Source organism: Buceros rhinoceros, unplaced genomic scaffold (genome assembly GCF_000710305.1).
Source record: "Buceros rhinoceros silvestris isolate BGI_N320 unplaced genomic scaffold, ASM71030v1 scaffold8932, whole genome shotgun sequence".
Taxonomy (NCBI): domain Eukaryota; kingdom Metazoa; phylum Chordata; class Aves; order Bucerotiformes; family Bucerotidae; genus Buceros; species Buceros rhinoceros.
In genome coordinates, this window is record NW_010399444.1 from 44,612 (window position 1) to 60,563 (window position 15,952).

Here is a 15,952-nt window from a genome sequence, read left to right on the forward strand (position 1 = left end):
GGGAATGTTTTTTTCCCGCGCCATTACCCCCCCCCCCCCCCCCTTAAATTATGTACCTTAGTTTTTGTGTGTGTCTATATATATATACAACACACATAAAAATCTGTTATATAGGAAAAAATAGAGAAGAAAGAGGAGCATAACTCTGAGGAAAAATCACCCAGCTTCCTTTTTTTTTTTCATATCTGAAATCCCATTCTATTGTTTAAGATAAATGTGCCAGGAGAATCAAATAGCTCTAGAAAGCATTTCAACCATGCAGAGAGAAAGTGAGCCTTGCTTGGACAGGAGATTCGCTGATTACATTCTCTGGCTGATTTTCTCTAAATCAGTTACCTAAACATGTGCCTTGAAACACTTCAGAATGTATACAGGGATCCTGTCTGGAGAGAGCTTGTTTTGCTATTTAAAGTCAGTCCTTTTAAAGAGATTTTGCTTTCCTCTGTTTCTCTTGTGGAGCAGGTATCCAGTGGGTCTTCAAGTCACTGGGGCTGCAGCCAGCCTTCTGGGAGCTGCAGAATCCTTCAGCCCGTCTCCTAAACACCAAAAGTTTTCTCTGTTATTCAAATACACAGATTATTGGGGGTAACCCAAATTTTTCTTATTTGGCTTATTTCTTTCTTAATTTATTTTAATTTAAAAACAGAGACCATTCATCCTGTGGTATTCCTGAATTTTCCCTGTTACAGAGTCAGAGCAAAAGTGTAGCAAAAATCTATGAAAATCATAATACTGTAACTTTTATGTTGGTAGTACATAACAAGTCTGTTAAGCGTGAAGTGTTCTCTCTTTTTCTCACGCAGGCTGGATTGCTATGTTGGGAGCCATTTGGCTGCTAGTGCTAGCAGACATCCACGATTTTGAGATGATACTGAACAGAGTTGAGTGGGCAACCCTTCTGTTCTTTGCAGCATTGTTTGTTCTCATGGAGGTAAGATTCTCTGATTTCTGAAGCCTGAAGAGCTACAACTGATTTAAAATGTGAATTATGCTCCTGGGCAGAGGCTTCCTCCAGATTCATTCTTGCTGGAATATTGTAGATTGAGTGTAGTTATGGTAGCACAGAGAGAAATTGCAGAGTGGTGGTAGTTGGCTGTTGAGTTTGGTCTCACTCTCTCTTCTGCATTTGCTGAATGTATCTGGCACAATCATTTTCATATAAGTGAAATTTTAGTTTCCAGGTTTGATAGTAGTCTATGTGTGCAGATAGATTAAAAGTATTTATGTATTTGTTTTGCAAGTATTTGGACAAGTGATAGGCAAAACAAAGATTAAGAATAAACCAGGGTTGAAAAATGTTTTTAACGCTCTCTGCTACATGCTGACTACCAAATGGTCTAAGAGTTTGAAAGGATAATATAACTGCATTTCAGTTTGCAATTGTAGTTTTAAAAGGTATTCGGTACTTGAAATGCCTGAATATCTTGCCGTGTAGTTTGTCTGTGTTTGTCTGCTTGACTATTAGTGTAACAGGTTAAGATGGCGCTGGCGGGGCTCAGACTCCTGTCTCCTTCCCTTCCTTTTCCCCCTAAGCACAGGAGAACTTTCTCGGGACTTTTGGGGGGAAGAGAATGCCACGACCCTCTTGGCTTCTTATTGGAGCCGAGACATGTCAATCAAGTGCCTCAGCGACAGAGTGTATAAAAAGCCAAGTTTGAGACACTCCCCTGGCGCGCGCACATTTGATTTTTACCCAGGACTGAGAGAGATTTCCATCAGAGAGAGAAAACACAGTTTCCTCCACGTGGCAGTAAAAGATTCTTTCGTGGTTAAGTTTCCCGTTTCCTCGAGGTGGGTGGAAAGGGGCACACAAGGTGTTTCTGCCCCCGTATGGAGATATCCACCACCAAGGGATGAGAGGAAGGACCATCCCCTGGAAGCCGGTGATTAAGTCGTCTTGGCAGGGACAGTCACAGCTGGATCATCGCCCAAGAGATGCACGACCACCCCTGCCCATGCAACGTGGAACAGCAGATGCCGAGTCGTCTCCTATGAGGGGTGAGAGGGAAAGAATTCCTTGAGAAAGTTTGCCTGGACAGTTCATTTCTGGACTGAAACCTTGGAGGTTACAGATGCTGTGGCTCTCCTCCTTCCCCTCTCCTTCCCCCACCCCCCTTCAGGTGGTGGCCACCCAACGGGGGCTTTGTTTGTTAAGTGGGGATGTGGATTCAAAGGGGGAAGAGAATGTATATTTATCTGGATATACTTATTTATATATTTATTAACACACCTCTCTCTCATCTCTCTCTCTTATCATCAGTTCTGTTTAATTTTAAATGATTGATTTCTGGTTTTAATTGTGTTAAGCATTAAACCACTTTTGTTCCACTCCTGTAAGTTAAAACCTGTGTTTTACTTGTTTTCTTTTTCCTAAAAAGCCCAAACAAGCCTAACGAAATCACTTAAACTCCTTTGTGTAGCCCTCAGGTGGGTTCACTTGCTCCCTGAGACTACAGAAAGTCGCAAAAGAGAAAAACCTTTCTGGAATTCCAGTTTTCTAATTTCAAACTTCGACGATTAGAAACAGTCCATCCGTGTTTGTATACCATTTTATTTACTGTTTGATGATTTTGTACAGCTTGAGAGGATTTATTTTTACCCCAATTGTTTGGATAATTCTTTGTATGAATACTCACACTTGCCTGTCAATTAGGCTTCTTGAATGCTCAGTGTTTTTCAGATGTTATTTGGTGGGTTTAAATCATGTAATGATGTTGTAGAAACATGACCGACAAATCCCAAGAGACCACTGGCACTGCCATGGATAGTGAATTGTCTGAGTGAGCATCCTGGGAAAAGCTGCTAATAAAAAATTCACTTGCAGAGCACCCTCCCTCCTCTTTCCCCCCAGTAACTGCAAAGAGCCTAAGAATTTGTTAAAAACAAACCCTCAACATTTAAAGAGACAAAAATTTGAAGCAAATACAAACAGCGAATAATTCAACTAACTCTAATTAATGTCAAACTGGAAATCAAAATCTGGTAACCTCTGAGAAGATGAATAGAAATTCTGGTTATCATTATCTGGCTTATGAGCTGTTACATCTGAAATTCATCAGGAAGTGTTGATATACTGTACAATCATTAGTATAGGCAGTTTTTAGTTCCCTGTTATTACGCTGTATATATCCTTGCATTTTCCATCTCATATAGGGTATACATATTGAAGCCATGTGTGTTTTGTCTGCTGCTGCTGTAACAGTTTATTAGTTGCATTCCCTGATGTATTTATTGTTTTATTTTAGATTGAGTGATTTTGATTTGAGTGCTGTGTGACTGCACAGTAGTGTAGTAAAACATGCAGGAAGTTATTTGCCATTTACTACCAGACTTCAGATACGACTGTTGTAATTTACTGAACTTCATTTTCATGGTTTCTCAGGTCACAAGTGAATATTTTGCTAATGAAAGAATATTTTTTCTGGCTCTTTAGAACAACAGCAGTTTAAAGTCGTGAAAGAAATTTGTACAGATAATCGGGAAAAAAGTGTGAGACATTATATTTTTCCCTATAAAAGAATGAGAAAAATATTCCAACTATCATTGCTGCTAATTTTTATCTGAATTTATTACCCTTTGGATTAGCAGAAGATGACAGTCCTTGCCAAGGGATTTTTCCTTCCTTTAGGTTGACAATGTCAAAAAGAAACAAGTAGAGCAAAGATATGCACTGAAGTATAAGAAATCTTTCCATGATCAAGGCATTCAGCAGTTGTCAACACGTATTCTTCACCCTTGGTGATCTTTCACCTTGGATGGTTCCCAGTCTACAGCTATTTCCTACTGCCATAAATCTCCCCTTTCCTATTACAAGGTGCATTTAAAAATCTGTGTGGGACTTAGGCTGGAAGTCATTTCCGAAAACGTGGTCTGAGTTCCAGAGCCGTGGGGGAACTCTTGGAAGTCTTGCTTTTGGGTGCTCAATGGTCCAGTCTGGTAGACCTTTTGCAATGAAAAAGTTTGGTTTCCTTTGTAGCTCTCTAGTTTTCTATTGTGTCCTTCAGATAATTCGTCTCTACAACTATCTTTCTAGTTGTTGTTCACAAGGCTGTTACAGGCTATAAAATCTTTCTGCTTCTTCTGTGTTTGTGTTGTGCCTGTCAGGGATACAGTATTTTGTTCACTTTTCTAGTTGGATTGACATTTTACTTTAATCCCTTCAGGCAGAGCTTATTTACAACAGTCATCATGACATACCGTCTGTAAGAGGGTTGCATGCAAAATTTTGTGCATAAATTAAAGTTTGATCTAAAACAGCACATTTTTTCTACAGTAAAATTCTATTTTGAGCTGTCAGACGGGAACTATTATGCTCGAAGAAATGTGTTAATGCAGTAATACTTATTCCTCTTAGGAGACACAGGAAGATCCAGGAGATCCTTTGTGCAGTTTACACCCAGGAGAGGCCAGTGGCAGGGTCCTAATTGCTGACTTTCACTTAGGTACCAGCCTGGATATCATAAAGACATCCTAAGTTGGTTATCTGACTAGTACTGTCATCATCAATGTGATGGGCTACATGCAGACTGACTGTCTTACAGGAGCAACATGCGAGTCCTTAACTCCCTTCCATCTTTTCCTAATGTCTCTTTTGTAGTACTGTGTCCGGATTCCAGAACAAATTTCAAGTGTTTCTGAAAAGTAGTATGTTCTGTTAATAGATAATTAAGTCATAACGCAACAATGTTAACTGAATGTAGCTCTGGGCTCTAATTGCTCACAATTATGTGTTAAAAAGTTTATTTTGAAGTGTAAACACAAAGCAATTGCGGAAAAAATATTATGCTTTTACATACATTTAAAAAGTCACTATCATAATATTTGAGTTGATAAAGCAACACAAGACAGATTAGAATGAAAATAGTAACAAAATTACCAACAAGAATTCATTTCTTAGGAAAGTTTCTCCTGGGAAGTTAAAGTAATGAAAAAAATGTCCTTTTTTTAAAAAAAAAAAGGTATGTAAGATGTATGTATATGTATTTAAAAGTCTTATCATGTCTTTTCTGCATGCTGAGTCATTAAATGTATATGTAGACTTTCTAGGGCAGTATATTGTTAAAAGGAAACATAGTTTCTGGGCCAAATTTAGTATGTGTCGATACCCAAACCACTAGTGTTCAGCTGCTGCCTGAATGACCTCCAGGCACAGGAACTGCCAGTCTGAATGACAGCCCCTTTGTCACTCTGATATTACCTTGTCTTATCCCACACCACTTAGTTCCTGTTAGGTCCTTTGCCCATCTATGGCACAGAATTTGGCAGCATGTGTGGTTTTTTAACTCTGATGTCTCTGAAGGGCTCTGTCTGTCTGCCAGGCGTGTGGGTTATACAGAGCTGTGATGTGTGAAACCTGACTTCTGAGGTTCTGTGTGGGAACGGAGTCAGTAGGTGAAGTAGCGCAGCTGAGTGATTCTTTGCGCAAGACGCCTGATTTCATGTGACCTTTTAAACACATGACATTCTTCTCTCTCCATTGTGGTATTGAGGAAATTGGTTGTGTTCAGGTATTCAGAAAATGTGTATCCACTGAAGAATATAATCTTTAAATTTCAGCCATTCTTTAATGCCTGTGCCCCACACTCTTAAGTAATCCTACCAGTCATTCCAGTTCTGCAAATACAGCTACCAATTTCTGCTGTCTTTTCTTTCCACCAATTGCAAAGTTGCTGTAAAAGCTACATGAGATAAATATCAACATCTTGTGAATGGGAAGGAATTTTATTTCCTTATATCCACTGAAAAAAAAGTAACTGCATGAGGTACTTCGTTAGTTGATCTCAATATCTTTTTTTTTTTTTTTTCCAGGCTTTGGCTCATCTGCACTTAATAGACTATATAGGAGAGCAGACAGCTTTGTTAATAAAGGTATGTTTAAAATATTTACAGTTTTTTAACAGGTAAGGAAAATAGTTTTACTCTGATAGAATAATCAATAATCAATAAACTTTCATTTTGACTTTAATGTTAATGATTGCCTTCCTACATCAGCAATATCAAGAAAGCATCTCATACTTTGGTGTGAGTGGTATTTAATATGTATGTGTCTGTCCACAGCCAGAATAAACATAGCCATACGTGCAAAAAAGGAAGCCTTTTCTGTAGTCTAAAAAACAAACAAACAAAAAAATACAGTGGTGAAAGAAGTAAAAGCAGGTGAAGCTGAAAATTCACAGTCGCACAATGTATTTCTTGTGTGAAATCCGAGTATTAGAAATAACGGCCTTTGTATTTCCATCTGTTCAAGTTTTCTTGGAGAAAGAGCAGTAATTCTGTTACTAAATTTTGGGCTATTTTCTTTAAGATGCTTTTGCTATCTCAGAGCCTAAAGGAATAATAAAAGTTGATAAATCAAAACCGTGAAGACTGCGCAATTATGCTGCAGGGGGAACAGAGCAACACTGATCTCATTGAAGTTGTAATTTGATCTCTCTCAATTCCAGGTGGTTCCTGAGGACCAGCGCTTGGCGGTGGCCATCATTTTAGTGCTCTGGGTATCTGCTTTGACCTCCTCTGTGATCGACAATATCCCCTTCACGGCTACAATGGTAGGGTCTGTGCAGCACTTGCACATCCTCCTCCTGGTGCTGGCAAGGGAGCTGAGCTTGCTGATTACGATTTGCTTTTTTTGACCCCTGGTGTGTTGTAGTTTGCTTTATCCCCTGAAACTGAATCATTATTACAAGCTTATTCATACTGTTTAGGCATCTAGCTGGCCTTTGTTGCTAGCAGCCGTAGTTAGTTGTGGAACTAGAGGCACTGTTTTCATTGCGTTTTTGTGCTTCCCCTCTCATACTCACATCCGAGGCTGAAAAGTAAAATTGTCTTTTTGATGGAAATGTCACTATCCATCTACTGCTCTCAACGATTTCCCTCTGTGCGTTGTGTAGTTACACTAATGTTTTTTTAACACCTGAACCTTTTATTGCTACCTTATCTGATTAGTTTAAAACCCAGCAAATAATGTTAAGCGTAACAAACGTTTATCAGCAGCTGAGTTTTAATACCAGAAAAGTATCAAATTATAACAAATTAAGACAGGTTTATTCAATCATGTTCTCTGTTTACGGTTCAATAATCCCTGCCTTATAGCATAGGAATGATTCTTTGATACAGCTTATGCTCAGCTAAGTATAGTTTTTCTGTGCCTTTTTTCTTACACTGTTATTGGATGGTCAAGTCCATCCTTAAACTGTGTCAAGGTTTAAGACATGTCTTACAGGACATAGGACAGATTGGACAGATTTACAACTGCTCTATAATTATATGTTAATATGGTGGTTTTGTTTGATTACCGTGGTGTTCCTCATGGAATTATCTTGATTTAGCAACAAACTGCTAGTAATAAGCATGAAGGAAAAGATTGGTTCAGGATGAGTCAGCTCCCGGAAAACACTTGAGGACCATTAAGCAATAATGCAGAAATCTTAGCTTAGAAGGTTTTGCCTCATATCCAGGTACCCTATCAAAACCGGCTTGCAGCAATACCAAAAAGCACCTGCATGCACATGGATCAAAGGGTCTTTTACAGGTTTTTAAAGGAGTGTGTTCTAGGGTATGGGACTGAAATAGAGGAATCTTTTGGAATGCCTGACAACCACTTAATTTGTGTCTTTGAGGGAGGGAAATGCAGATGTACAGGAAAGGATCCTTGCCAAAATTTTAGACATTTAAAATGTATATATTTTTCATTTTGTTCTGGGCTGAATCCAGAAGACTATTATTTTCTTTTTTTTTTTAAACAGAAGGAACAGGAAAAAAATGCAAGCACATTCTCACCTATGCAGAAGCAGTCATTAGCTGAGGTTGTAGACATTAATGTGTTTTATGGCAGACTAAAGTCAAGACCTATGATCATATAGCTCAGTGAATGAGCTTGCACTTTAGTCTTTGCCATTCTACATTAGGAAATACAGAAAATTCCTAAGTAAATAAATGCCAAGTTCTTATGTAAGATCAGATAAACTTTCATTTGCAATTGTTTTTGTTTCTCTGGCACTTGATTCCTACTATAAATACAACCAAAATTTGTTTTAGGAAGGCTATTTATCACTATATATGTCAAAGTTATGAATTTCTGTTGAGGACTATTTCATATACCGAACCCAGCTCTTCTGTAGAATGGTTTTATGGTAATCACGGTCTGAGTGTGTGTGTGTGTGTGTGCGCAACAGATATTTCTTAGATATGCTTTTATTCGTTGACTTGCTATTTACATGGAGCTGTAATTTTTAATAGCAGATAACCATCCTCATGGCAAATTCACTTACTAATTCACACAGTTACCCAGCGGAAACAACAGCTTGGAGGACCAAATGTATACACTGAAGCAGAGGATCATACTGACATGCTTCTCTATATGAGTTTAATTTCATATGTTCTAGTGATATAGGAGTTGGGCGCATCTGCTATGGTGTAGTCATGAATGATCCCATCTATTCCTGGCAAAAGGTTCCAGCTTCACATCAGAGCCTGTGCTTGTAGGAATGGAAGACAGATGTCCTGAGCCCCTCCAGGGCTCTGTAAAATCTCCTTCAGTGGTGAACAAATGTCTACATAACGATGCAGCAATCTCTCTTGTGAATTTTGTAACCATGATGGACGAGATAGGGATGTGGGACCCATCAAGGTCCTCCTATTTATTGAATCCAGATATACCCAAAAATCTGGGTGGTTTCATAGATACCAGCTGTATGCTCTGACTGAGCAAAGAGAGTTTGAAGGGTGGCATCAGAGATCTCTACAAATAGTTCATTTACTTACCCAAAGCAGTTAGTCACTGACCAGTAGGAGTTAGGGCTCCAGGCTCACAGGGGGGTGACAACTTGTTTGACTTGGATAGGGATTCCTGAAATATCATGCAGAGATGATGAAAGACTTGATGGCAGCTCACAGTCAAGGACACCAATGGTGTCTCTTCTGCACCAGTATGGTAAGCATACCGTGATTTCTGTCCCATATTCCAGAGATGAGACTGTCTTGCCAATCCCAGCTCTTCTGGTTGTGAGTATCCACCTAACTGTGGACGAAACTACTGTGATAACTAGAGTCTCTAGAAAGTCATACTGCTCTGTTCCTTCAGGGGTGTGGAGGTGCAAAATGACAGGCACCTGTTCATTCATGGGATGTCCCCAACACTGCCTCTCTTGCTGGAGGAAGTCTTCCATTACTTCTATGGCACTATGCAGTCCATGCAGTCCAGCCTTGGAGCAGGGAGGTGGGATGGGATACACCGAGTCAGTGTGGTAACTCAGAAATGGCATGAGAGTGGACAGAAGTAAGGGTCTCCAATGTGAGGTTACTGACCCTCCCTGGGCTGAAGGCACCGTAGATGAGAGAATCAACTTCAACTCTTTCAATCTGTTATTACACCATGTTACTTGCTCATGTAGTTGGTACACAGTATTTTGACCCAGGACCTGCCTGAGAAATGGAAGAAATTCAATGGAATTTCACTGCAGCCTAAGGCTTAACTTATGAGGCACATAGCTGAAGGAAAGATAAAAAGAAAAGCCTCAGGTAGCTTTGAAACTGTGATACTGTGTTTCCTTAAAAAAAAAAATAATCAAGCTGATGTATGGTTGTCCAAAATTCCATTTCAGCTTCTTTGTTTGTAGTGGGGCAATCAGATTCATAATGACTTGCTTTGTGTATTAAAAAAAGAAAAAAGTGAATGCCTAATTAATGAATCTATAGACTAAAAATTTTGCTTTATCTGAGTTTAGATGAAGTTGACTTGTCCATTTTAAGTTTCAGTTTTAACAGCATCAAAATTTATAGCTGACTGATTCTTAACAGGATGTGAAAAGTTGAAGCTGTAGATCAGTATTTAAAACAGGTTATTAGAATATGAATATATCTGAGCCAGCATTACAAAGAAGGAAAATAGTTTTCTAGCAAAAAATCTAAGCACTTTCAAGAGTTTCTGAGTGTCTATGTAGACAAATTAGGATTCTTGCTTTTCCTAAGACATAAACATATTATCTGCAGTCCTAAGAATAAAACTATTTTCCATTATTTTTAGATGGAAATATTTTAAGGTGCAAAATATTCATGTGTTTAAACATTTTGAACACACTGATGCTTTTCAGCAGCCCTCAGCACCATCATAATGGAGAAATTCTCTCTTACAAAAAAATTCTGGAATTACAAAAATCAGATTAGTTCATGATTTAAAGCATCTTATCCTTAAAACACCTTTTCAGTGCAACACAGTTGTTGGTCGAATTATTCTAGATAAGAGTAAATCTGGTATAACCCTACCATCAAAAATGTCAGTACCATACAGAATTCATGTACAGAGGTCATTCACACAGGATCTCTGCAAATTGCTCAGAACACAGGAGGTAAATATATTATGCTACAGAGAAAGATAATTGTGTACATGAAACAGTGGAATGAGTTTCTGAGGGCACATAGCTCATCATATGTTGATTACTTTTACCGTTTCTGTCTTGGTGAAATTCTGGTTTTGTACACTAAAATAAAACACTGGAGCTGCACAGAGACAAAACAATCCCGTGTATCTCTCAATTGCTTGTTTCATACAATTTGTCCTAAATGCAAAGATCACGAACTGCCCTAAGACAAGACAAGGAGATTGAAACTTACTTGATGAACTGCAATCCCAGGATTTTTCCCTTCTCTTTAAGCATTGGAAAGTGAAGATCCAGCTCTCTAGTTAACTAGACGTTTATATGAATGAGTGTTTATCGCACTTCATAGCATAAACACACCCAGCAATTGTGATAGCTCTCTGCAAGCGATGTGAAAATCAGCCATTTCTTGTCAGTATGTAAAAAAATTACTGTAGCAGAATATTTTAGGGTTATAGAATAGACTATTTAGCTGGGAGGAACCTACAATGATCATCTAGTCCAACCACCTGACCAGTTCAGGGCTGACCAAAAGTTAAAGCATGTCGTTAGAGGCATTGTCCAAATGCCTCTTAAGCACTGACAGGCTTGGGCCATTGAGCACCTCTCTAGGAAGCCTGTTCCAGGGTTTGATCACCTCTGCATAAATAAATGCTTCCTGATGTCCTGTCTAAACCTCTCCTGGTGCAGCTTTGAACCATTCCCAAGCATCCCATTCCCAAGCTGGATACCAGGCAGAAGAGATCAGCACCTCCCTGTCCACCTCATCAGAAATCTAGAGAGTAATGAGGTCATCCCTCACCCTCCTTTCCCCCAAACTAGACAAGCCCAAGGGCCTTAGACACTCCTCACAGGATATTCCTAACAGCCCTTTCATCAGCTTCGTTGCCCTTCTCTGGACACATTCAAGGACCTTCTCATCATTCTTAAATTGTGGGGCCCAGAACAACTCACAGTCCTCAAGATGAGGTCACACCAGTGCTGAATACAGAGGGAAAATCGCCTCTATTGATCAGCTGGTTATGCTGTGCTTGATTCACTCCAGGATGAGGTTTGCCCTCTTGGCTGCCAGGGCTCACTGCTGACTCACACTGAGCTGCTGTCGACCAGCACCCCCAGATCCCTTTCTGCAGTGCTGCTTTCCAGCCACTCCTCTCCCAGTTGACATGTGTGCCCAGCATTACTCCATCCTAGGTGCAGAATCTGGCATTTCGGCTTGTTAAATTTTATCCCACTAATCATAGTCCAATTCTCCAATCTATCTAAATCTCCCTCAAGCCTTCTTGTCCTCATGAGCACCTCCCAGTGTGACATTATCAGTAAACTTGCTAATGGTGCATTCAACTCCTGCATCTAGATAATTGTTAAATATATTGAGCAGAACTGGCCCTAGAACAGAATCCTGAGGAACACCACTGGTGACCAGTCACCTGCCAGATATAGCCCTATTCACTACAACCCTTTGAGCTCTGCCCTTCAGCCAGTTCTTCACCCAGCATGCCATGAACCCAGTCATCCCACAGCTGGACAACTTGTTCATAAGGGTGCTGTGAGGGACAGTATCAAAAACCTTAATAAAAACCAGAAAAGCTACATCGATCACCTTCATCCATGAGGTGGGCGACTTTATTGTAAAAGGATATCAAATTAATTAAACCGGTATTTCTCTACGTGAGCCCATGGTGACTGTGCCTGATGGTTGCATTATTCTTTAAATGCATTTCAGTAGTACTCAGCATGATCTTCTCCATAATTTTTCCAGGAACTGAGGTTAGACTAACAGGTTTGTAGTTCCCCGGGTCTTCCTCATGTCCTTTTTGTTGTGGTCTGGAATGACATTTGCTGGCTTCCAGTCAGCAGGGAATTCTTCAGACCCCCAAGACCTTTGGTAGACGATCAAGAGAAGTCCTGCCATACCATCCACTAGGCTCCTTCAGTACTCGGGGTTAAATCCCATCAGGCCCCGTGGGCTTGTGAACATTCAGCTGATAAAACTGGTCCCTTACAAATTTGGAGTCCAAATTTTGACTTTGAAACCTATTTTGTGAGAAACTCCATGAACAGTTTGACTGTATGTAAGGCTATGCTGCCAGTATAGATACATCTGAGTGTTTTTTAAAAAAACACCCACAAAATGTTCTGTGCATAAACAATTTACAAACCAGGAGCTTAGATGTTAAGTCTCATACATTTTAATTCTTGAATGGCAAGATTATTTTTCCTGAAGAATAAATGTGGTGAATCATGTAGTGATGGTCTATGTGTCATTCTATTAATCCTCTGATATCATTCTCCTCCTTTTTCAATAGGCTAAACTCACAATGACGTTCCTTGACAGGCAGACTTACTCATTTTTAAGGCCTGCATTTTCCTAGTATTGTCATTTAAATAGCCATAGATTTCTGCCCTTAGAATGTTAGCTTACATGGTGTTATTACCAGTATGCCCTTTAGTTTAACTGACAGTTTTTATCAGCTGTATATGCTAGAGCCATCTGTTTATATTTTTCTTTTACTACCAGAACTAAAATTATAGCCATAGCAAATCCCCATTTTAGCTGAGTTTAAATACTGTTTCCTCGCTATAGGGTAACAATCAATTTCCATTAACCACCTGGCTGGCAAGGTGACTTAATTTCTGACAGGTGTTTGTTAGAAACCAGATAAATTTTGGCCCATTATTTATTGCCTCTAAAACTATCACTGACTTTTCATTTGCAGTACTGAATGTTTCATGTGTATCTCATGTTCTTAGTGCCAGTGGATCTGCTTTACCTTCTGCCCTAGCAGAGTTTTCTATGTCCTTGATAAAAGCGTAAGACTGGGCCATAGCTGACTGCAGACACAGACCAGGCATAAACAAATTGGGAAACGGCAGTTTGTTTTCTATTAATGGATATTCTCTGCAGTTTTCACACAAGACATCTTTACCACATGCAGTTCTCAACAAAGCGTGTGCTGTGAAATCCCATGGTGCAGAGAAGCAATGAATCCCTAAAATAAAGATGTGAATTGCTGTTTCATTGTCATTTTGCATAAATAGACAAAATGGACAATATGACTGATGCCTTCTGCTGTGCTGCAAAGATATAGGATAAACTTGTCTCAGTCACTCTTGCACAATGGGGGGCTGTGATTACTTGTACAAGTCTTGTACAAGTGGAAGCAGAAGTAGTTGAGAGGGCTTCATTTTCTTATGAGTCTCCTGCCATTCCAGGAGGAGATGATCATTGATGGCGCAGGATCAGTGCTTCTCCTCTTTGGTCTCTTCTCTGCCTATCCAGGGTCCAGCTAGTAAAGGTAGATCATAATTTCTGTTTGTGTTTCAAAAGAAGGCCTTCACAGGTTCAAAAGAGGTCTTCCTTCACCTTCTTGACTGGTGGAATGCCATGCTTATGAGAGAGTCTTGTCATGAAAATAGGTGAATTGGACAAAGGTCTTGAGAATTTGTTCTTTGGTAATTATTTGGAGTCTTGAAAAAGAGGCTGTGATTGTAAAGTGTGAATATGTTAACACTTTGATCTTGGTTTTGCTTACAAAGAAAGCAGCCTATGTACCAGAGTAAATGTGAAAGCAAAATGTTCACAACTCTTCATTCCATTTTGTATGAACAGGAACAAGGTTTGTCAAGTAGACCCCCTCTGTCAAATAGACAACAAGAATTGAGATGTGCAAACATGGCCACCAGGGACTGCATATGACAATATCAATGCAAGGGTTGTTATGAAAATTTAAAGTATTTTATGACTTTTAGCTTAGTAGTAATTGGTGTATATAAGTCTGGCCTAAAATATATTTTTCTTTTTTTCAAAGCCTTAATTTAAAATAAAAATTGAGCATCCTCTCTTTTCTGATTGCTTTATCTGGCTTGAATTTTCAGGATGTCAGATTGCTGAGAGGGATAAGAAGAAATACGCTGTCCTGTAAAATCATGTTTTTTGAGTCTTAATTTCTAATGTTATGATATTTTCTAGGGAAGGTGGATAAATTATAACAGTAATAAAATCCCATTCCATTTTTTAAAGGTTGCAATACTGATTTAAGATTAAAAATGGTATGAAAGATTAAAATATATAAATTTCCACTTCTTTTAATATTTGTAACATATCCTGTGTACTTCCACAGTATAAGCTACAAACTAACATTTTCGTCAGTAGTGTTGATTTTGATTAGGATAAAATGTGCCAACATCTATAGACACTTGTGCTGTTCTTTGTGCATCAGTTTACTTCCAAAGCTTCCAATATACATAACACTCTATGTAGAATCAAGATTAATGGCTATCTTCATTCTGTATCAAGTCCTTGAGGACAGGCTCCTTTTTCCAGATAATTATTTTTTACAGCTGCATCTTCCTCTTTTAATACTTGGAGGCAGATAGTCTTACAATGAGTGGGTGAGGGGGATTTAGCTTTGCTCTGTTGATCTGCATCACTAATTTTATCTAAATTCTCAGTCAAGAGAATTTGTGGGGTGCTTCAGTATAAAACGTTCCAGTAAAATTAACAAGTTTTCAAGAAACTAGTCAAACAAACAGAGATTTACCCTGATAAGACTGTTGAAATAAAGGGTATAAGATATGAAAGCTATTTTCCTGGTAAGACATTGCTTTTCCCCTTCTACTATGAATAAGGGTGCTGTTTACATAATCTGAAGAAGGAATAACGGAGGAAATATGAAGCGTCATGGGCTTTAACTTTTGTGCTATTTTCTGTTGAGGAGCATCACTTAGTAAAACTATATATAAAAAAATCTGCATTCTATATCAGCTATATCAATATGATAGAGATAGTTGTGCAACGTTTATCACAGCCAAGTATTCCACAGATTGCAAAGTATCTTAGCTTGGAATTCTTTTGATGCTATGGTAAATGCTTGCAGCTTGAACCAGAATCAGTTGTAAAACTTGTTCAGTTTTCAAAAACGTTGAAAACTACAGTGAAAAGTTTCCTTCTAGCCGTTTTATATTTGCATTTCTGGTTTAGTGCTCAGTGCTTATTATTTTGCATTTTTTGTTTTAGTGCTTAATTATAACAGCAGATGAAGCTGAGGTTTGAGGTACCAATGATGCAAAAATGTTGCTTAACACATAATTGCAGAATGAACATGACAAAAAATGTTAAAGGTGATTTTTGGGGAAAACAGAGAGGCAGAGGTTCCTTTGTAACTGATCCTGTGCATAATCCTTATCTATTCGAAACTTAAAAGCTAAAGCAATGAGAAATGTCTGTTGACTTTAATTGCTTTGCAACATCTCTTAAGAGTTCTTGCTGAGGATCAAGTTTCTTAATTCTTCTCTTTCTTCTTTTGAGTAGGAAAGTTCTTGGAATGGAAATTAGAAAAATCTGTTTGCATTGTGCCTACTTTTAGATCAAAAGAATTGGATAACTGTGACTTTTGGAGACTCTGTCTTGGCATAGAGTTGCCACACAGGATAATCCAAAATTATTTTGAAAAAACTTAGTGTATATAATGGATCAAACAAATATCTCTGTCTGAAACACAAGAAATTTAACTGAATGTTTTGCATTCATGTTTCATCTGGTTATTCAAAACTGAAACTTAGGGTGCGGCATT

The 15,952-nt window shown here is 38.7% G+C and overlaps 1 protein-coding gene across 1 annotated transcript in view; it reads left to right on the top strand.

Moving 5' to 3' along the window:
- OCA2 (oculocutaneous albinism II) overlaps positions 1-15,952 on the top strand; it is a gene marked incomplete at both ends in the record, with an annotated part of 62,976 nt that overhangs the window by 44,544 nt on the left and 2,480 nt on the right. The window contains 3 exons of the mRNA XM_010131467.1: positions 804-931; positions 5,809-5,868; positions 6,444-6,548. Coding sequence (XP_010129769.1) covers positions 804-931; positions 5,809-5,868; positions 6,444-6,548 — 293 coding nt within the window. The remainder of the gene's footprint in view (positions 1-803; positions 932-5,808; positions 5,869-6,443; positions 6,549-15,952) is intronic.